This window comes from Balaenoptera physalus (genome assembly GCF_965194825.1).
Source record: "Balaenoptera physalus genome assembly, chromosome: 4".
In the NCBI taxonomy this organism is placed as follows: domain Eukaryota; kingdom Metazoa; phylum Chordata; class Mammalia; order Artiodactyla; family Balaenopteridae; genus Balaenoptera; species Balaenoptera physalus.
This window is the reverse complement of record NC_138891.1, coordinates 12,897,877-12,921,733: the sequence shown is the minus strand read 5'-3', so window position 1 is coordinate 12,921,733 and position 23,857 is coordinate 12,897,877. Positions and strand designations below refer to the sequence as shown.

At 41.5% G+C, this 23,857-nt stretch overlaps 1 protein-coding gene across 2 annotated transcripts in view; it reads left to right on the top strand.

Moving 5' to 3' along the window:
* The window catches only part of CPNE4 (copine 4), a 629,469-nt gene that overhangs the window by 392,509 nt on the left and 213,103 nt on the right, over nt 1-23,857 (top strand). For both annotated transcript variants that reach the window (XM_082459307.1, XM_082459308.1), the window contains exon 3: nt 12,301-12,480. In XM_082459307.1, the coding sequence (XP_082315433.1) occupies nt 12,301-12,480 (180 nt within the window). The remainder of the gene's footprint in view (nt 1-12,300; nt 12,481-23,857) is intronic.

The window sequence follows — 23,857 nt, the reverse complement described above, 5'->3', positions numbered from 1 at the left end:
GGTATTTTATTCTTTTTGTTGCAATGGTAAATGGGAGTGTTTCCATAATTTCCCTTTCAGATTTTTCATCATTAGTGTATAGGAATGCAAGAGATTTCTGTGCATTAATTTTGTATCCTGCAACTTTACCATATTCATTAATTAGCTCTAGCAGTTTTCTGGTGGCAGTTTTAGGATTCTCTATGTATAATATCATGTCATCCGCAAACAGTGACAGTTTTACTTCTTCTTTTCCAATTTGTATTCCTTTTATTTCTTTTTCTTCTCTGATTGCCGTGGCTAGGACTTCCAGAACTATGTTGAATAATAGTGGTGAGAGTGGACATACTTGTCTCGTTCCTGATCTTAGAGGAAATGCTTTCAGTTTTTCACCATTGAGAATGATGTTTGCTGTGGGTTTGTCATATATGGCCTTTATTATGTTGAAGTAGGTTCCCTCTATGCCCACTTTCTGGAGAGTTTTTATCAGAAATGGGTGTTGAATTTTGTCAAAAGCTTTTTCTGCATCTATTGAGATGATCATATGGTTTTTATTCTTCAATTTGTTAATATGGTGTATCACATTGATTGATTTGCGTATATTGAAGAATCCTTGCATCCCTGGGATAAATCCCACTTCATCGTGGTGTATGATCCTTTTAATGTGTTGTTGGATTCTGTTTCCTAGTATTTTGTTGAGGATTTTTGCATCTATATTCATCAGTGATATTGGTCTGTAATTTTGTTTTTTTGTAGTGTCTTTGTCTGGTTTTGGTATCAGGGTGATGGTGGCCTCATAGAATGAGTTTGGGAGTGTTCCTTCCTCTGCAATTTTTTGGAAGAGTTTGAGAAGGATGGGTGTTAGCTCTTCTCAAATGTTTGATAGAATTCACCTGTGAAGCCATCTGGTCCTGGACTTTTGCTTGTTGGAAGATTTTTATTCACAGTTTCAATTTCATTACTTGTGATTGGTCTGTTCATATTTTCTGTTTCATCCTGGTTCAGTCTTGGAAGGTTATACCTTTCTAAGAATTTGTCCATTTCTTCCAGGTTCTGCATTTTATTGGCATAAAGTTGCTTGTAGTAGTCTCTTAGGATGCTTTGTATTTCTGCGGTGTCCGTTGTAACTTCTCCTTTTTCATTTCTGATTTTATTGATTTGAGTCCTCTCCCTCTTTTTCTTGATGAGTCTGGCTAATGGCTTATCAATTTTGTTTATCTTCTCAAAGAACCAACTTTTAGTTTTATTAATCTTTGCTATTGTTTTCTTCGTTTCTATTTCATTTATTTCTGCTCTGATCTTTATGATTTCTTTCCTTCTGCTAACTTTGGGTTTTGTTTGTTCTTCTTTCTCTAGTTTCTTGAGGTGTAAGGTTAGATTGTTTACTTGAGATTTTTCTTGTTTCTTTAGGTAGGCTTGTATAGCTATAAACTTCCCTCTTAGAACCGATTTTGCTGCATCCCATAGGTTTTTGGTCATCGTGTTTTCATTGTCATTTGTCTCTAGGTATTTTTTGATTTCCTCTTTGATTTCTTCAGTGATCTCTTGGTTATTTAGTAACGTATTGTTTAGCCTCCATGTGTTTGTCTTTTTTACGTTTTTTTCCCCGTAATTCATTTCTAATCTCATAGCGTTGTGGTCAGAAAAGATGCTTGATATGATTTCAATATTCTTAAATTTACTGAGGCTTGATTTTTGACCCAAGATGTGATCTATCCTGGAGGATGTTCCGTGCGCACTTGAGAAGAACGTGTAATCTGCTGTTTTTGGATGGAATGTCCTATATATATCAATTAAATCTATCTGGTCTATTGTGTCATTTAAAGCTTCTGTTTCCTTATTTATTTTCATTTTGGATGATCTGTCCATTGGTGTAAGTGAGGTGTTAAAGTCCCCCACTATTACTGTGTTACTGTCGATTTCCTCTTTTATAGCTGTTAGCAGTTGCCTTATGTATTGAGGTGCTCCTATGTTGGGTGCATATATATTTATAATTGTTATATCTTCTTCTTGGATTGATCCCTGGATCATTATGTAGTGTCCTTCCTTGTCTCTTGTAACATTCTTTATTTTAAAGTCTATTTTATCTGATATGAGTATAGCTACTCCAGCTTTCTTTTGATTTCCATTTGCATGGAATATCTTTTTCCATCCCCTCACTTTCAGTCTGTATGTGTCCCTAGGTCTCAAGTGGGTCTCTTGTAGACAGCATATATATGGGTCTTGTTTTTGTGTCCATTCAGCCAGTCTATGTCTTTTGGTTGGGGCATTTAATCCATTCATGTTTAAGGTAATTATCGATATGTATGTTCCTATGACCATTTTCTTAATTGTTTTGGGTTTGTTTTTGTAGGTCCTTTTCTTCTCTTGTGTTTCCCACTTAGAGAAGTTCCTTGAGCATTTGTTGTAGAGCTGGTTTGGTGGTGCTGAATTCTCTTAGCTTTTGCTTGTTTGTAAAGCTTTTGATTTCTCCATCAAATCTAAATGAGATCCTTGACGGGTAGAGTAATCTTGGTTGTAGGTTCTTCCCTTTCATCACTTTAAGTATATCATGCCACTCCCTTCTGGCTTGCAGAGTTTCTGCTGAGAAATCAGCTGTTATCCTTATGGGAGTTCCCTTGTATGTTATTTGTCGTTTTTCCCTTGCTGCTTTCAATAATTTTTCTTTGTCTTTAATTTTTGCCACTTTGATTACTATGTGTCTCGGCGTGCTTCTCCTTGGGTTTATTCTGTATGGGACTCTCTGCGCTTCCTGGACTTGGGTGGTTATTTCCTTTCCCATGTTAGGGAAGTTTTCGACTATAATCTCTTCAAATATTTTCTCTGGTCCTTTCTCTGTCTCTTCTCCTTCTGGGACCCCTATAATGCGAATGTTGTTGCGTTTAATGTTGTCCCAGAGGTCTCTTAGGCTGTCTTCATTTCTTTTCATTCTTTTTTCTTTAGTCTGTTCCGCAGCAGTGAATTCCACCATTCTGTCTTCCAGGTCACTTATCCGTTCTTCTGCCTCAGTTATTCTGCTATTGATTCCTTCTAGTGTAGTTTTCATTTCAGTTATTGTATTGGTCATCTCTGTTTGTTTGTTCTTTAATTCTTCTAGGTCTTTGTTAATCATTTCTTGCATCTTCTCAATCTTTGCCTCCATTCTTATTCTGAGGTCCTGGATCATCTTCACTATCATTATTCTGAATTCTTTTTCTGGAAGGTTGCCTATCTCCACTTCATTTAGTTGTTTTTCTGGGGTTTTTTCTTGTTCCTTCATCTGATACATAGCCCTCTGCCTTTTCATCTTCTCTATCTTTCTGTAACTGTGGTTTTTGTTCCACAGGCTGCAGGATTGTAGTTTTTCTTGCTTCTGCTGTCTGCCCTCTGGTGGTTGAGGCTATCTAAGAGGCTCGATGAGAGGCTCTGGTGGTGGGTAGAGCTGACTGTTGCTGTGATGGTCAGAGCTCCGTAAAACCTTAATCCACTTGACTGTTGATGGGTGGGGCTGGGTTCCCTCCCTGTTGCTGTGGCGGTCAGAGCTCAGTAAAACCTTTATCCACTTGACTGTTGATGGGTGGGGCTGGGTTCCCTCCCTGTTGGTTGTTTTGCCTGAGGCAACCCAACACTGGAGCCTACCCGTGCTCTTTGGTGGGGTTAATGGCAGACTCTGGGAGGGCTCACGCCAAGGAGAACTTCCCAGAACCTCTGCTGCCAGTGTCCTTATCCCCACGGTGAAACAGAGCCACCACCCGCCTCTGCAGGAGACCCCCCAACACCAGCAGGTAGGTCTGGTTCAGTCTCCCCCAGGGTCACTGCTCCTTCCCCTGGGTCCCGATGCACACATTACTTTGTGTGTGTCCTCCAAGAGTGGGGTCTCTGTTTCCCCCAGTCCTCTCAGAGTCCTGCAATCAATTCCCACTAGGCTTCAAAGTCTGATTCTCTAGGAATTCCTCCTCCCGTTGCCGGACCCCCAGGTTGGGAAGCCTGACGTGGGGCTCAGAACCTTCACTCCAGTGGGTGGACTTCTGTGGTATAAGTGTTCTCCAGTCTGTGAGTCACCCACCCAGCAGTTATGGGCTTTGATTTTACTCTGATTGTGCCCCTCCTACCGTCTCACTGTGGCTTCTCCTCTGTCCTTGGACGTGGGGTATCCTCCTTGGTGAAGTCCAGGGTCATCCTGTCAATGATTGTCCAGCAGCCAGTTGTGATTCTGGTGCTCTCGCAAGAGGGAGTGAGAGCACGTCCTGCTACTCCGCCATCTTGGTTAATCCCCCCTGCCACTGCTTTTCTGATGCAGTTTTATTTTATCATTTGCAAAATAAGGATGATATATTTAATAGACTTATTGGTAAAATGATAAGTCATTGGTAAACTGAAGTACTATTTTATGTATCACCAGTTAACAAAAATATACTTTCAGTTAAACAATTGCATGTCATCGATTATAACACGCATCCCAATTTTAAAAACGTTATATTGTGAAAGAAAGTTTGTTTTAAAGTTAATGAAGATAAGGACTGAAAATAACATGTAAAACACCTTCTACAGGAACTTAAGAAGGTGAATGATAAAGGTACATCATTTTTTCTCTCACCCCTTTCTTTGCCTGTGCAGAAAAGTTACCATCATCATTGGTCACCACTCAAGTTGCCATTCATTTCCAGGATAAATTTAAATAATTTACTAAGCAAGGGTAAAAATTCCTAAGGAGGTGACTTCTGTGAAGTGTGTTATTCATAACACAACTACTATGATTGCTTCAAGTAGGGATGTCTTCTGGAGTTTCTCTCTTAAGGATCCCACTCTTTATTCATATCTTGGCTAGTAAGTCCACTTATATGCATGGTCTGAGACCAAAAGACCCTTGGAGAAGTTTCTTTATTTGTTTAGCTGGGATTGAATGTGGATTGGACAAATAGGAGACACCACTAGCTTTGAAGAGTGTTCAGTTCTGTGTTGATTAGGACTAACCTCCACATTGTAGGATATTTAGCATCTAGGGATGTCACCCCATCATTGTGACAACCCCAGACGCCCCTACACATTTCCACATGTCCCCTGGGAAAGTGAGTATTGCCCCCATTGAGGACCACATGTGTCCAGGTGAGAGATCAGTTTCAGCCCAGGATGTTATGATAAGAGAAGGAGAAGCAAAGGTTGCTGAATACTCAGGCATATTTTCACTCATAGGACCTGGTGAGCAGGAACCGACTGTGAGGCATACCAGTCAGGCAGCCAGAAATGATGCAAGCATGAAGACATAGCACAAAAATGGCATCAGGAAATTCAGGTTCCCACGGGTGATTTCTTTTTACATAACGAGCAAAATGTTACAGTGTTAGTCCTATTCAAGTAGAGAATCCACTTACAATGAAAATAAAAGCTATATTTCACTAGCACCAACCTCTCTCCCCCTGTTGAGTGATTTTAAGACCAGAGACTTGTTTGTTGCAGTGGTAGGACAAACCTGCCAACTCCTTGGCCAGGCACTTGAAATCAGCAGCCACAAGCAGCTGAAATTGAATAATGCTAATTCTGGTGACTCAGTGACTTATTATCTAAATTTTATGTGGTTTAATATGTCCCTTTGGAAGTTACATGGTTTGAAAAATTGTCTGTAATCCATCCTTTATTTTTGATCATAACGTTATCCATTATTTATTCAGAGAAAATTAGTTTCTCCTCACCCTCACTAAATAAATATTGCAGAAATATTTAAAGAATATCAGTTTGAAATAATATCTAATTATACGCCTGCCCTGGGGGCCTTCACGTCTCTCTCTGGCACATGATGTCACTCTTCGCCAGCCCTGTTATCCTTGGGATAGGGACCTGTACTTCTCTAGGAAACCTTAGAGCATTCAGTGACTGACATCAGTTTTGGCTCCTGACTTTACCTTCTCCCCACTTCTCCAGCACATTGTTTAGCGCTCACCTCCCAATCACCTCACCTCCTTTGCCTATGTCAGTCCCAGCCCTTGGGAGCCTCTGGGAACAGATGGCCATTCTGTGCATAGTCTTGAACTCTTTTTGATGACACACTGACCTTGTCCCCTACACAGTTCAATCTCCGTGGGCAGTGTTCAAGGCCCCCATTGTATCTCCAGTATGCCCAGTGGACAAACCAGATCTCCAGAGACACAACTACAGCCTCATTCACTGACTTTCCCCAACAGTTCCATATCTTATGCCTGTTGTCTGGTTTGTACATTACTTTGAGCAAGAGGATTTAGGTGAAAAAGCTTCAAATTTGCATGACTATATAGCATAAAGATGAAAAATCCTACCTCTTGCAAGAGGTATGATACTGGGAAAGTTATAGGGTCTCTCTACCTCCCAGTAAAGGGGGTAATAATAGTACCTACCTCACAGTGTTGTCATAAGGATGAAAAGAGAGTGCCTGTCAGGAGATTTGACCATACACTTCACCAAAGAAGACAGATGGCAAATAAGGACGTGCAAAGATGCTCCACATCATTAGTTATTAGGAAAACACAAATTAAAACCACAATGAGATACCACTACACACTTATTAGAATTTTAAAAGTTAAACATATACCTATTTCACTCCTGGAGAGAAGAAATATATGTCCATACAAATGCTTGTACATGAATATTCATGGCAGCTTTATGTGTAACAGTCAAACTGGAAACAGTCCATCAATGAAATATTACTCAGAAATAAAAAAGATGAACTGTTAATGCACAATGAATAAATCTCAAGATAATTACACTGAATGAAAGAAAAAGACAAAAAGACTACATAGTGTGTACAATTAATTTATATGTCATTATAGAGGATACAAACTGCTTATGGTGACAGAGAACAGGCCAGTAGTTGCCTGGAAACAAAGGCAGGAAGGGGTGAGAGGAAGAATTAAAAGGGAGCATAAGGAAACCGTAGGGGTTAATGGGTGCCTTTACCTGATTGTGGGGATGGTTTCACAAGTCTATACACATACCAAAACTTACTGAATGGTACACTTTAAATAGATGTGGTTTATTTTATGTAAATTATACTTCAATAATGCATTTTTAAAAGTGAGTGCCTGTGACACACCAGGCCTTCCATAAGCATTAACTATTATGAACTTTACTGTTCTACTGAAAAATGTTTTAGATGAAATTCTTTAAAAGAGCATCTCATCCAAAGCAATATCTAATGATTGATTCTATCATCATCATATCATAACCCAGCTGCATTTTTTTCTTTCTGTCTAGGGATGCTCATGAAGAAACATGAATTAAGAAAAATAGTCCAGACTTTGAGGTCAAAAAGCCTGAGCTCACTGCCCATTCTGTCATCCAGTACTTTGTACTGACATCTGACCTTGATTTTACTCATATATAAAATAGTATAAAGCTACATCACATGATTGCTATAAGAACCAAATAAAAAAATGTGTGTGAGTATGTTCTGCAAACCATAAGCAACACTGGGGTATAAGTCATTACAACTGCAGAGGAGAGAAGTGTTGACAGTTTTGCAGACTGGGTAACAGAAAGAAAGCAAGATTTTTTAAAACCTTGACAAAAAAAACCTCACACAAGAGCAAGAGCTAGACCCTCTGTCTCTTCAGTTCCTTTACTCTGATATTCCAACATTCAAATTGCCTAAGAACACCTTTAAAAATACAGATTTTGGGGATTCCCTTACTCCTATTGAATCAGAACCTAGAGTATAGGGATCAGGAATCTCAGTGTTAAGGAAAGCTGCCCCATTGATTCTTTTTTTATTGTTATTAATTTTTATTGGAGTATGGTTGCTTTACAATGTTGTGTTAGCCTCCACTGCACAACAAAATGAATCAGCCATACACATACAGATAATCCCCTCCCTTTTAGACTTCCCTCCCATTTAGGTTACCACAGTGCATTAAATAGAGTTCCCTGTGCTATACAGTATGTTCCCATTAGTTGTCTATTTTATACATAGTATCAATAATGTATATGTGTCAATGGAATATTACTCAGCCATAAAAAGAAATGAAATTGAGTTATTTGTAGTGAGGTGGATGGACCTACAGTCTGTCATACAGAGTGAAGTAAGTCAGAAAGAGAAAAACAAATACCATATGCTAACACATATATATGGAATCTAAAAAAAAAAAAAGGTTCTGAAGAACCTAGGGGCAGGACAGGAATAAAGACGCAGATGTAGAGAATGGGCTTGAGGACATGGGGAGAGGGAAGGGTAAGCTGGGACGAAGTGAGAGAGTGGTATGGACTTATATATACTACCAAATGTAAAATAGATAGCTAGTGGGAAGCAGCCGCATAGCACAGGGAGATCAGCTCAGTGCTTTGTGACCATCTAGAAGGGTGGGATAGGGAAGGTGGGAGGGAGACCCAAGAGGGAGGAGATATGGGGATATATGTATATGTATAGTTGTTTCACTTTGTTATAAAGCAGAAACTAACACACCATTGTAAAGCAATTATACTCCAATAAAGATGTTTTTAAAAAATGCAAAAAAAAAGAATTAAAAAACATGGCTACACAAATAAATAAAGAAAGAAATAGTGTACATGTGTCAATCCTAGTCTCCCAATTCTTCACACCCCACCCCTTTCCGCCTTGGTATCCATACATTTGCTGTCTACATCTGTGTCTCTAGTTCTGCTTTGCAAATAAGATCACCTATACCATTTTCTAGATTCCACATATATGCGTTATTATACGATATTTGCTTTCCTCTTTCTGACTTACTTCTCTCTGTATGACACTCTTTAGGTCCATCCACGTCTCTACAAATGACCCAATTTCATTCCTTTTTATGGCTGTGAGCCAGCAATCCCACTACTGGGCATATACCCAGAGAAGACCATAATTCAAAAAAACACATGCACCCTAATCTTCATAGCAGCACTATTTACAGTAGCCAAGTCATGGATGCAACCTAAATGTCCATCAACAGATGAATGGATAAAGAAGATGTGGTACATATATACAGTGGAATATTACTATTGCCCCATGATTCTGATGCCACCAGCAGCACCAGTCAATGGCTGGTCCTTTGGAAACAACTGCCTTGACCTTGACACCTTTCAATGAGAAACATCAGCCGTCCTAGGCTCTATTGCTCAGGTTAAACCTGTCTTCAGTCTCCAGAAAAGAATGCATCTCCCATACTGACTGGGAATGCAGAATGTTTTGAAACATCTGTGAGTGTTACGAGCATTTCCCCATCACCATTCTCCTCCTAGTCCTGAGCATCCATACTCAAGTGTCTCAATGGCCCTGAGATTATCCTTGGAATTATCTATCTTGGTAATGCAAATGTTTGTTACTTAACTTCTTTCCAAGCCAATCCTCTCCCTCACAAAACCAAGCCATTCAGTGTTGCCTTGGATGGTCCATCTGAGGTGTGGTGTGATGTCTATGTGGGATGAGCATTTGAAAATCAAGAAGTGAGAAGAAAATCAGCAGGACTGATGCACATCAGCCATTTGCGCCCTTTGGGGTGGTTAAAGCAGAGAAACAAAGACTAGAGTTTCCATCTTCTGTCTCTTATCATCTAAACCTGGCTAGGACTCTGTTCTTCTAGCCCTGAGGAAAGAACCTTTTCTGTGTCTTGAGAATCCACCTATAAGTTACTCCTTGGAGATTATTTCAAAATCTTCTACCAAAAGGCACCACATGAATATAATTAAATCTCTTATCATATGGCTCATGATGCTATGAATTTGGACCAAGTGTTGCAAAAATGCCTCTAGAAGTCAGGCGGGGGAATTCATTGAGGGTGAAGAGCTTGGAGAATGGAGAATGAATGACCATCTGAATGGGGCAGCCCCCAGTGGTTGCCATGTATGAATGTAGTCCCAGGTTGCCAGATAATATGATTTTTTTCCAAAGGGAGGGCAATAGAAATAGCGGCTGTTTTCTGTTGACAAGAGAAAACTACGTTTAAGTAGGATGAATAAAACACCTCAAGGTAAGTGTGAACTTGCAGACTACCAGTTTGTGACCTCTGATTTTTACTATTACTCAAAACCGTAATCTCTTAATAAACTGAAAAGAACTATGCCAATACAGTAAATCCTTGTACCCACACAGTTAACCAATAACATATGCAATCCTGCCCCCCCCCCCAGAATGAACATTTTAAAAGATATAAAATTCAGCTCAAATAGAAGCTGAGTCTTCACGGGAATAGTCAAATAACCATTGGTCTGTACAATAGCTTGTTTTCAACTGCTAATCAGCAGTGGGTTGGGGTTTGGTTTTTCTGTCTCTTGCACAGGGACATAAAAGGACCATATTCTCCTCCTCATAACCTGGATCATTCATCCCACCAGGAATAGCAGATGGTGTTCCTTACAGGGTAACCCTCTCTCACACAGGGCCCTGCATAGGAAGGGACAGGGACAGGGACCAAGCCCTGAACTCAAGAGTGTATCCAATTTTCTTTGCTGGATATCGTGTACACACATGATATGGTCAAAAATGGTTTCCCTGATTTTATTGAGAAACTTTCCTTGTACTCTAATGAAAGTGGGGAGATGTTTTTTACAGTTTGTGCTAATGAATGACTCTTGGGACGTATCCAATAAACTGTCGACTGAAAAAAATTGCACAGACTAAAAGTTGAGAATTATGTTTTATTCAGAGGACATTCTGAGCACTTCAAGCCTGGGAGACAGCATCTCAAATAACCCTGAGAGACTTCTCCCAAGAAGCAAGGTGGGGAGCCAGGATATATAGGAGTTTTTGCAACAAAGACCAGGTAGTGGGAACATCAAAAGATTACTCTTAATTAAAGAAAACCATATATCTCAAGTTAATGAAATTTAGTGCTTTTCTATGTATGGGAAGATGCAAGAGTCTGGGCTCACTGAAATCATTCCTTTCATATGCGTCTCAGATACCTCGGGCCAGTATCCTTCTTCTCTCCATCCTGATCCCCTCATGGTGCCCCATGGTGGTGGCTGCAGTGGCTGAGGGCTTGGCAGCCAGCTCTCCATCCTGAGTTCCCTCAGGGCTCACCATCAGTGTGGCTATAATGTGATGGCTTGGTGGCTGCAACATCCTTTGTTTACTGATATGGCAGGCAATATTTTTCATTCACAAAACGATGTTTCTATTTGAAAGCTGACAGTTCATGTAGGCTCCAACTGACCCATAAAATATGAGTGATGGATATCTCCCTTTGAGAGATACTGTAGGATCTTGGGTTATCTGTAACTTGGTCCTGTAAGGCTTCACAGAATATAAATGGTGTTGAGTATTCTTACTTGGGACAGACGTGGAAGAGAAGAACTTTAGTGGTGGGGGTACTAGCAGAAAGCAGGTGGCATACCCAGAGTTTCACTCAAAGGGCTAAACTCTTCACACAGAGACTCTTTGCACGTGCCTGGGCAGGCGTAAGGGAGCTGAAAAAGGACAGCGTGGCAGCAGCAGAAAGCCATTACCACCCCTCTGTCTGAGGGTCAGGACTGTGTCACCAGATCCTGGCGGCAGCTCCCTCTTGGATGGGAGTCCCTAGCAGACTTGTGTGTAGAGGGACGGAGACACTGCCTATGTCCTTCTGATCTCCTGCCAAGTCTCCCCTCTGGCTGCCTCCACCCAGAACCCAGAGGTCAAGGGAGCCCAGGAAAGTCAGTCCATAGAAGTCAGCCTCCAGGGGCACAGAGTATGGCAGAAAGTGAGAGAGAAATGGAAAGTTATTACCACAGAAGGCCTGGGAAGTCTTCGCTCCTGGAACATTAGAGCACAAAGAGACTTTTCATCCTCTAATCCTCTAACCTTCACTGGTTGATGAGGAAACTGAGGCCCCGGGGACTGAAATGACCGAGTCAACATGTGTAAACCCAACGAAAGGCACACTTGAGACCACAGGCAGTTATCTTCATATCCCTTTTCATGTCCTTCCCTTTCAGTATGCTGGGATTCATGAACTATGACACTCATACTAGAGTAGGGTTGGCTAAAATGGGGCTTCTACATGGTCTTTTGCCCTGACTGTGCCCCTCAGACTTCAGGAATTGAATATAGATTTCTTTTCTCCTGAACCCAAACGTGCCCTCAGACTCTTTCTCATCCTGAGGCTCCAGGCAGCCCCTAATAATCAATCCATCTCGTTGCCCTGTTATTTAACAATACAAGGTGCTCTAAACCCTTAAATACAAAGCTCAGATTATTCTATGATTTTCCTCCTTGAAACATGGCTTATTCTCTGAAGATGCATCCTTGAAGACATCCAAATTGCTCACCCTGGTGACTTGGTGGAGGGCATTGACAGTTTGGAATGAGACAGAGCACCGTAAGATGAATCCTCATGAAGGATAATGATACGAAGCCCTGATCCCTGATGAGTTTTCTCTTTCTCTCTTCTGCAGGTTGACAGAACAGAGGTGATTCGCACCTGCATCAACCCAGTGTATTCAAAACTGTTTACCGTGGACTTTTATTTTGAGGAGGTGCAGCGCTTGCGGTTTGAGGTCCACGACATCAGCAGCAACCACGATGAGCTGAAGGAGGCTGACTTCTTGGGCGGCATGGAGTGCACACTTGGCCAGGTGAGTCCACGGTGCCCTTCCTCCCTTTTTGCCTTCTGAGGGCCTTTCTCCTTCCTTTTGTCTTCTCTCCTCTCATTCAACCCCTGTTTTCTTTCTGCTGATTTTATTTCCTTTAACATGCAGCATTTCGTGATGTTCCATGCACTGCCATGTCCATTATATTCAACATTATACTTACATCTGGATGATGCTGCAAATATATCAAGTGTTATCTTGCAAAGATAATCATTTTTGCTTTCTGAATTCCTTCATCCTGTCAGTCATTTATTTAACGACTATTTATGGAGCACCTGCTCTGCTCCAGTTGAGTGTCTGCTATAGCCTTATCCTGATACATCATAATCTTCTATCTCCCAACTCAACTATGGGAACCGCCACACAGGGAGTATCCCTGAGTCACGTGTATTCCAAGCTTCTGGTGCCAAAAATAGCCCAAGAGAGGGCTAAATAGATATTTGGTGAATGAATAAATGCTTTACTTAATCCTCACAACAATGATGGGAAATAAACATCATTATTATATCCATTTGTCAGTGAGAAACGAAGACTTAGAGAGGTAAGTGACTTGCCTGAGGTCCTGCACTAACGAGGGCAGAGTTACAACCAGGTGAGCCTCACTCCACACCCCATCATCTTGCCTTTCTTACGCCTTTCCTTTTCCCCTTCCCTTACTGCTGTACCCAGAACTTGAGTAGGTGCTGAGGAGAAACCTAAATGAAGAAATAGTCCCTGTGCCCAAGACTAATTGGAGAAGGCACAGTATATGCCCCTCAAATAGAGCCATTCATGATGCCCTCTAAGCCATCATGAGACAACATATCCTGGGCTCTGTACATAGGGTTGTGGGCCTGCAGGGAAGGGAGAGCTTTCTGCTGGGGAGAATCAGAGAAAGCATTGCGGAGCCAAACTTTGAAAAAATATGGTCCGGGGATTGAAGAAGAAGGAGGAGGGAAGCCTTTAAGGCAAAGCATAAAGCATAGAGGTCAGAGTAACCATGCAGGGCTAAGGAGCGGGAGGACCAACCAGTCTTAATCAGGGTCAGATGCTGATTCACTAGGAAACCAGTGCAGCTTAAAATTCAGAGCCCCTCACTTGTGTGGACCCTTCCAAAGCTCTGTGTCACGTTTTTATTTGTAGTTTTGTACTTTTTTCACAAAGAAGGATTCCAAATTATATAAACCTCACAAAATCTGAATTAATCTCATGCAGAGGTAAGGGTCTTGTTTAGGGATTAGTAAGAAAGAGTCTGCCTGGCAGAGAGATGGCAAGCATGCATGTTTGTTTGCTGTTTTCACCCTGCCTCATGCCACTTGTCACTAAAGGAAATTTCTCCCGTGTGAGCACTGACAAAATAGACAAGCCCTCAGTTACCCTTTTCTGGCAAATATAGTGTTTGATTTCATAAGATTGTTCCTTGCTTCTTCAGTAAAAGCCAAAAGCCTACTGTGGAAGTAGAGCTGAGGGGAGGCAGACAGAGAACCTGGGATGTTCTCCCTCATATATTATATGATGGTCATTATATGTCTCTCTCATGGCTTTTGGAAAGAGTCGAGAGCAGATAGTTCTAGAGTCTTGCCAGGTACAGTGTCCTATAAGTAGGCATTGAATGAATGAATGAATGAAAGAATAGTGGATTTGAGATGGAATTCTGCAATGTATAAATAAAATTAAAAGGTGACTAAAATGGCAGTTTTATAGATATAAAGGAACCATTCTAAGATTCTCCCTTAGACAATGGGCATCCCTTCTATGTATAAAAGTTATATTCTGTCCCAAGAAATAAATGTAGATCCATTAAGAATCATGTAAATAAAATATATTTTATCTAAAGCTTTCATAATTTTTTCTGTGTGAATGACCCTCAAACTTACATCTTTCATAAGGTTCATTTTCCCATATCCAGCCAGTCCTGGACCCTCTACTTTGTGCCAGGCAGTGTGCCAGGAGCCAACAATAGAGTGGGAGGCCAGAAGCATTGTCCTTGCCCTCAAGCAGCTCACAATCTAGTTGGGGATAAAGATGTAAAAAAATTAATTACACAAACAATTAATTAAATCACAACCATTCTTAAGGAGAAGTACAGAAGAGGAGAACAAACAAAGAGAGGATGGCCTCAGGTGGACAAGGGCTCAAACAAGGCTTCCAGAGGGAAGTGACATTTCCACTGAAACTGGAAGGGAGTGGGAGCGTGAGCAGGGAGAGGAAACACATTCTGAGCAGATGGGAACGCTGTGTACAGAGTCTCTGGATTCAGGAAGGAGTTTGGCATATGGTATCTTCATTTGGACTTCCCAAGAAGCCGACTCTGAGATAGGAAGTCAAAGGAGGTGTAGGAAGCACCACGGTGGAGTGGAGAAGTGAGGCAGGAAGAGGAGGGCAGCCTGGGAGGGTGTGTTGTCCAGCCAGCTACTGGACATGGGTAGCTGGAATGTAACGGGGCTACGACATTCTAGAGGCCAGTGCAGAGCAAACACCAAAGAGTGATCTCACCCTCAGGATGAGGGAACTGGAGCTTTTATACATGTGGGGGTGTATATACTCTCAACAGTCATTGAGGGCTGTTCCCAGCGTGGAAATAGTAATCCCCTAACATTTATGGCTTATTGCATGGGTGGGAAAGACCAGAAGAAGTTTTCAAGCAAAGAAACACAAGTGCTACTGGTCAGAAGTCAGTGCTGTGCACTCAGGTCATAGGGCCTGGGGATAAGAGCAGGTCACTGACAGCATCTGCTATATCGACTCTGGTTGTCCCCCACCCAGTAGCCAATCTCCTCCCTCTTTCAGCTGTCAGACCCTGATCATTTTCAGACGATTTTCCACCATGCGGCCATGCAGAAAATGGCTCTATCCCTAGCTCAAAAAGTGAATCCTGAGGAATCTCCACCAATCATATGAATCCCATCCCCCTTTGCCAGACATTGGTTTAGGGGTGGGCTTGTGAGCAGTTCTAACCAATAAGACATAAAAATTTTTCTTGGAAAGGTTTCCCAGCCTTAGCAAAAGAGATATACATGAAGATTCCTGGAACCACTGCAGTCGTCTTGAAAGAGACTGTGGATAAGAGCAGCCCTTGGGGAGGTCAGAGCCAAGAGATATGGCAGGACAGGCCTGACACCCCGTACCTGGAGCCCACCTACCTGTGGACTCCTCATTAGGAGGGAGTAAGCTGTCCTGCCGTCAAAGCCCTTTGGGGTGAGGTTTCCCATTACTTGAGTGTAAAGCATCAGGGTTGATATGGAGTAATGAGGAACTGAGAGATGGCCAGACGGCCTGGAGTGGAGGGAACAGAGAAACTGAGGGGTGCATTGGCATAATCGTCTTAATCTCTCAAGATGAGGAATATGTAGACATGAGCACTGAGGGCGAATTACCAATAGTCCTTCCTAAGTATATTTTGATGCTTTTGAAAGGGCTTTCAAACTGATCATTTCACCTGGCTTTTTTTTTTAATTTATTTTTTTGAAGTATAGTTGATTTATAATGTTGTGTTAATTTCTGCTGTACAGCAAAGTGACTCAGTTATACATATATACATTTTTTTCATATTCCATTACAGTTTATCACAGGATATTGAGTATAGTTCCCTGTGATATACAGTAGGACCTTGTTGTTTATCCATCTCACATATGCTAGTTTGCATCTGTTAATTTCAAACTCCCATTTCACTTGACTTTCCCGACGACACTGGGAGGACAGGTGTCATCATCCACATTTCATAGTAAAAAAACTGAGAAACAGAAAGATTCAATGCCTTGACAGAGTCAAGACAGAAATCAAGAGTTCTTGATCTTTAATTCAGAGCTCTTTCTTCTGCCATTATTTAGGAAAAGATAATGTGGGGAGTCCCCTTGTTGTGAGAAATTTTTTTGACATTGTGGCTTAAGGGGGGAAAAGGACATGAGCAGAAAGTCAGCAATGCTTCCTGAGTCACACTACTTCACCCCCGGGTGACTTGCTGGCCTTACTGGGTATCCTGCATATACTTAAACAACGCACCCTCTCATAGTATAGGCCACGTGACTGGTGCCATTGACCTTTCCCACACTTTGGGGCGCCACTCATTGGCTTAAATCAATAAGGATGTCTTAATTTTGTGGCAACAGTGATTGATTCAAGGAAGGTATGTAACTAATCGGGTGTAACGAGATGTAAATATATATTTCCTGGAGCCTTCTGGGAAAGAAAAGGTAGGGCTGTGAGGTGGAAATGGACCCTGCAAGAGAAGAATGTGGAGCTACTGGGGAAAAAGAGAGAAACTGAGTAATGTTCTTTACACTCTAGATAGAGTCTTGTCTGAAGCCAGCCTGCCCTGGGAATTTCAACCAATAGCTTCCCTTTGGACTTCCTTGGTGGTCCAGTGGTTAAGAATCTGTCTTGCAATGCAGGGGATGCCAGTTTGATCCCTGGTCAGGGAACTAAGATCCCACATGCCTTGGGGCAACTAAGCCTGTGTGCCGCAACTACTGAGCCCGCATGTCACAACTAAGACATGACACAGCCAAAAATAAACAAATTAATTAATTTAAAAAAATAGCTTCCCTTTGCTATAGGCTAATTCTTTTTGCTACTTATAATGTGAAGTCTAACTGATTGAACCATACTCCATAGAACCCCTTTCCCAAACCATAGAGACCTCTTTAAATTCCAAGCTCCTGTAACCCATCTCCATTTCATTCATGCAGCTCATTCTACATTGCCTTGAGAAGGTTCTTTTTATCAGCTCATTAAAATAATTTCTCTATAATTAGCACTTATTTTTATATTTATCTGGTCCCCAGATTACAAGTTTCTGAAACCAGAGGCCACATTCAGCACTTATTTGTGCCTAAGGCAACGTCATGCTTTATATATCACACGTGCTCAAGTCAAATTTATTGATTAGTTAATTTTGAAAGTTTCAGATCAGTATGAACTTTTATTTTGACAGGATAAGTTTCATTCTTTCATTTATTCATTTTTTTCAACAAGCATTTAGAGAGTGCCCTGGGTACACCAAATACTATGCTAGGTGCTAGAGGCACAAAGATGAAAAAGAAAGGGGCCCTGCACCAGAAGAGCTTATAATTAGCTGAGAGACACAGACCAGTAAATAAATCATCAAAATGCATATTACTAAGTGCTATAATGAGTTGTGTTCCAAAGGCTATGGTGGAAAGACTTGCCTCTGCCTAGAGTTAAGCACTGAGGAGGTCTCATACGAAAAGTGTCTCACTCTGGACCGGAATCTCAAAGAGTGGGTAGGGATTCACCAGCAGAGAAAAGAAATGACTCTCCAGGCAAAATGACTGGTACACACCAAGGCACAGCAGCATGAGAACGTTAGAGAACTCTAAGTAACCCAGCATGGAGGGATGGGCAAGTGAGTTGGGAAAGGGATAAACGAGGCTAGGCAGGAGAGGAGGAGCTGACCATGTAATTTTATGAGGCTTTCACTAAAGTTTGGAGAGCTCGGACTTGATGCACTGAAGGCCCTGAGGGGCTTTAAGAAGGGCAGGGCCAAGACTGGATGTGTGTATTAGAAAGGTCACTTGGGTATTCCTGTAAATGGTGGATGGGTGAGGATGGATGTGGAGGCAGGGAAACCAGTTAGGAGGTTGTTATAATAATAGAAAAGAGCTGAGGAGAGCAGTGGTGATGAAAGTTGAGAAGAGGAGACGCAGAGGGGAGTTTGTTCAAGAGCACAACCAGCAAGTCTTAGAGACTGGGTGCAGGATGAGAGGTCCACTGGCATCTGGCTTAGGTTACTGGAGGAGTGACTTGGCTGTCTTTGAGGGGAATTGGATGGAGGAGTGGGATGGGGAGTAGGATGTAATGCTGATGCCTTAAGCTCAGGATGTCTGTGAAGAGCCCAGAGGAGATTGCCACTTGGTGGCTTGACCACGTGGATCTGAAGATGACACAGATTTGGAAGCTGGCCCCCTATAGATGGTAGTTGGTAGCAGGAAAGTGATGAGATTTCTCAAAGAGGCTGTTTTATTTTTACTTTTGGAAGAAAATTCATTGAACATGCCACATATGAACAACTCATAAAGGGTTTTTTAAAAAATCATTGAGTATGTAAGAACATTTCATTTTCTTAGGTGAAAGTGTGAGCTTGATGTCTTGAAATCAAAATCCTTTTCTATGTGTAGAGTAACACACAGACAAATACGGTTGTCATGAGAGCTCTGTGAAGGGGGGCAGACTTCTTCACTCTTCATAGTTTGACAAGTTGTGAACCTTTGGTGAGGATGGAAGTTTTTCTAGTTTTTTTCAAATTTTTCTCTCTACTATGATCAAGCAAAAAAAAAATCATTTTTCTTCTTCATAAATTCAGCAATGAGAAAAGATGCCTTTTCCTTGCACTGTTCAGTTGGGCAGAGGTTGGTGGACATGGGAGCTGTAGGAATGGCATGGTCAGGTGTGAGGCGCTGTTTCATGATGCTACACCATGAAGCTGGGTGGACTAGGGTCATATCCTAGCTCAGCCGTGCTCAGGTGTATGTCCAGAGTCAAATTCCTGCAGCTACTTAAACCTCAGTCTCTTCATTTGTAAAATGGATATAATAATGCTGGCCTCAAAAAATAGTGTGACGGGGGAGGAGCTTCAGGATGGCGGAAGAGTAAGACGTGGAGATCACCTTCCTCCCCACAAATACATCAGAAATACATCTACATGTGGAACAACTCCTACAGAACACCTACTGAACACTGGCACAAGACCTCAGACTTCCCAAAAGGCAAGAAACTTCCCCACGTACCTGGGTAGGCCAAAAAAAAAAAAAAAAAAAACAGAGGCAAAAGAATAGGGACGGGACCTGCACCAGTGGGAGGGAGCTGTGAAGGAGGAAAGGTTTCCATGCACTAGGAAGCCCCTTCGCGGGCCGAGACTGCGGGTGGCAGAGGGGGGAAGCTTTGGCGCCATGGAGGACAGCACAGCCACAGGGGTGCGGAGGGCAAAGCGGAGAGATTCCCACACAGAGGATCGCTGCCGACCAGCACTTGCCAGCCCGAGAAGCTTGTCTGCTCACCCTCTGGGAGGGGTCGAGGCTGGGAGCTAAGGCTCTGGCTTCGGACGTCGGATCCCAGGGAGAGGACTGGGGTTGGCGGCATGAACACAGCCTGAAGGGGGCTAGTGCACCACGGCTAGCCAGGAGGGAGTCCAGGAAAAAGTCTGGAGCTGTGATTTATTTCATAGAGTGTTCTGCCTATGTTTTCCTCTAAGAGTTTGATAGTGTCTGGCCTTACACTTAGGTCTTTAATCCATTTTGAGTTTATTTTTGTGTATGGTGTCAGGGAGTGTTCTAATTTCATACTTTTACATGTACCTGTCCAATTTTCCCAGCACCACTTATTGAAGAGGCTGTCTTTTCTCCACTGTATATTCTTGCCTCCTTTATCAAAGATAAGGTGACCATATGTCCGTGGGTTTATCTCTGGGCTTTCTATCCTGTTCCATTGATCTATGTTTCTGTTTTTGTGCCAATACCAAACTATCTTGATTAATGTAGCTTTGTAATATAGTCTGACGTCAGGGAGCCTGATTCCTCCAGCTCCATTTTTCATTCTCAAGATTGCTTTGGCTATTCGGGGTCTTTTGTGTTTCCATACAAATTGTGAAATTTTTTGTTCTAGTTCTGTGAAAAATGCCAGTGGTAGTTTGATAGGGATTGCATTGAATCTGTAGATTGCTTTGGGTAGTAGAGTCATTTTCACAATGTTGATTCTTCCAATCTAAGAACGTGGTATATCTCTCCATCTATTTGTATCATCTTTAATTTCTTTCATCAGTGTCTTATAATTTTCTGCATACATGTCTTTTGTCTCCTTAGGTAGGTTTATTCCTAGATATTTTATTCTTTTTGTTGCAATGGTAAACGGGAGTATTTTCTTAATTTCCTATCAGATTTTTCAACATTAGCATATAGGAATGCAAGAGATTTCTGTGCATTAATTTTGTATCCTGCTACTTTACCAAGAGAAATGGAAATAAAAACACAAATAAAGAAATGGCACCTAGCGAAACTTAAAAGCTTTTGCACAGCAAAGGAAACCATAAACAAGACCAAAAGACAACTCTCAGAATGGGAGAAAATATTTGCAAATGAATCAATGGACAAAGGATTAATCTCCAAGATTTACAAGCAGCTCATGCAGCTCAATAACAAAAAAACAAACAACCCAATACAAAAATGGGCAGAAGACCTAAATAGACATTTCTCCAAAGAAGATATACAGATTGCCAACAGACACATGAAAGAATGCTCAACATCATTAATCATTAGAGAAATGCAAATTAAAACTACAATGAGATATCATCTCACACCGGTCAGAATGGCCATCATCAAAAAAAATCTAGAAACAATAAATGCTGGAGAGGGTGTGGAGAAAAGGGAACACTCTTGCACTGTTGGTGGGAATGTAAATTGATACAGCCACTATGGAGAACAGTATGGAGGTTCCTTAAAACACTAAAAATAGAACTACAATACAATCCAGCAATCCCACTACTGGGCATATACCCTGAGAAAACCATAATTCAAAAAGAGTCATGTACCAAAATGTTCATTGCAGCTCTATTTACAATAGCCAGGACATGGAAGCAACCTAAGTGTCCATCATCAGATGAATGGATAAAGAAGATATGGCACATATATATAATGGAATATTACTCAGCCATAAAAATAAATGAAATGGAGGTATTTGTAGTGAGGTGGATGGAGTTAGAGTCTGTCATACAGAGTGAAGTAAGTCAGAAAGAGAAAAACAAATACAGTATGCTAACACATATATATGGAATCTAAGGGAAAAAAAAAAAAAGGTCATGAAGAACCTAGTGGCAAGATGGGAATAAAGACACAGACCTACTAGAGAATGGACTTGAGGATATGGGGAGGGGGAGGGGTGAGATGTGACAGGGTGAGAGAGTGGCATGGACATATATACACTACCAAATGTAAAATAGATAGCTAGTGGGAAGCAGCTGCATAGCACAGGGAGATCAGCTTGGTGCTTTGTAACCACCTAGAGGGGTGGGATAGGGAGGGTGGGAGGGAGGGAGATGCAAGAGGGAAGAGATATGGGAACATATGTATATGTATAACTGATTCACTTTGTTATAAAGCAGAAACTAACACACCATCGTAAAGCAATTATACTCCAATAAAGATGTTTAAAAAATAAATAAATAAATAAATAAAATAAATAAAAATCAGATATTGAAATATACATTTCAAAGTGGCAAAATTGTATAAATTGTATAACTCTCACATGAGGGAAAATATTAATAAGGTATAGTTCCAATCAATTTTGATATTTCTTAAAAGATAATCTTGAAGGTTTTTTGTTTTGCTTCATTTAATCAAATATTCAGATAAACATAATTAAATCTATTGACTTTTTTTTCCATTTGTAGTATGTATCACACAATACACTTACAATACAAAATAAACACACTGGCTCAGGAAAAAAAATGCATGAAGAAAAAAGAAAAAATAAAAAAGTCTGGAGCTGCCGAACAGACAAGAGACTTTTTCTTGCCTCTTTGTTTCCTGGTGCACGAGAGGAGGGGATTAAGAGCGATGCTTAAAGGAGCTCCAGAGATGGGCGTGAGCCGTGGTTATCAGTGCGGACCCCAGAGACGGGCATGGGACGCTGAGGCTGCTGCTGCAGCCACCAAGAAGCTTGTGAGCAAGCACAGGTCAATGTCCACAGCTGCTCTCCCGGGAGCCTGTGCAGCCCACCACTGCCAGGGTCCCGTGATCCAGGGACAACTTCCCCGGGAGAACGCACAGCATACATCAGGTTGGTGCAACGTCACACTGGCCTCTGCCACCGCAGGCTCGCCGCGCACTCTGTACTCCTCCATCCCCCCGGCCTGAGTGAGCCAGAGCCCCCTAGTCAGCTGCTCCTTTAACCCTGTCCTGTCTGAGCGAAGAACAGAGGCCCTCAGGCGACCTATACGCAGAGCGAGTCCAAACCCAAAGCTGAACCCCAGGAGCTGTGTGAACAAAGAAGAGAAAGGGAAATTTCTCCCAGCAGCCTCCGGAGCAGCGGATTAAATCTCCACAATCAACTTCATGTACCCTGCATCTGTGGAATACCTGAATAGACAAAGAATCATCCCAAACTGAGGAGGTGGACTTTGGGAGCAATGATATATATATTTTTTTCCCTTTTTCTCTTTTTGTGAGTGTGTATGCGTATGCTTCTGTATGTGATTTTCTCTGTATAGCTTTGCTTTTAGCATTTGTCCCAGAGTTCTCTCTGTCCGTTTTTTTTTTATTATTATTACTTAAAAAATTTTTTTTTCTTAATAATTATCTTTAATAACTTTATTTTATTTTATTTTATCTTCTTCTTTCTTTCTTTCTTTCTTTTCTCCCTTTTATTATGAGCTGTGTGGAAGACAGGCTCTTGGTGCTCCTGCCAGGTATTAGGGTGGTGCCACTGAGGTGGGAGAGCCAAGTTCAGGACACTGGTCCACAACAGACCTCCCAGCTCCATGAAATATCAAATGGTGAAAATGTCCCAGAGATCTCCATCTCAACCCCAAGACGCAGCTCCACTCAATGACCAGCAAGCTACAGTGTAGGACACCCTATTGCAAACAATTAGCAAGACAGGAACACAATCCCATCCATTAGCACAGAGGGTGCCTAAAATTATAATAATGCCACAGACACCACAAAACACATGAGCAGACGTGGACCTGCCCACCATAAACACAAGATCCAGCCTCATTTACCAGAACACAGGCAATAGTCTCCTCCACCAGGAAGCCTACACAACCCACTGAACCAACCTTAGCCACTGGGGACAGACAACAAAAACAATGGAAACTATGAACCTGCAGCCTGCATAAAGGAGACCCCAAACACAGTAAGTTAAGCAAAATGAGAAGACAGAGAAACACAACAGATGAAGGAGCAAGGCAAAAACCCACCAGACCTAATAAATGAAGAGGAAATAGGCAGTCTCCCTGAAAAAGAATTCAGAATAATGACAGTAAAGATGATCCAAAATCTTGGAAATAGAATGGAGAAAATAAAGAAACGTTTAACAAGGACCTAGAAGAACTAAAGAGCAAGTAAACAGTGATGAACAACACAATAAATGAAACTTAAAATTCTCTAGAAGGGATCAATAAAAGAATAACTGAGGCAGAAGAATGGATAAGTGACCTGGAAGATAAAATAGTGGAAATAATACTGCAGAGTAGAATAAAGAAAAAAGAAAGTAAAGAATTGAGGACATTCTCAGAGACCTCTGGGACAACATTAAACACACCAACATTCAAATTATAGGGTTCCCAGAAGAAGAAGAGAAAAACAAAGGGACTGAGAAACTATTTGAAGAGATTATAGTTGAAAATTTCCCTAATATGGGAAAGAAAATG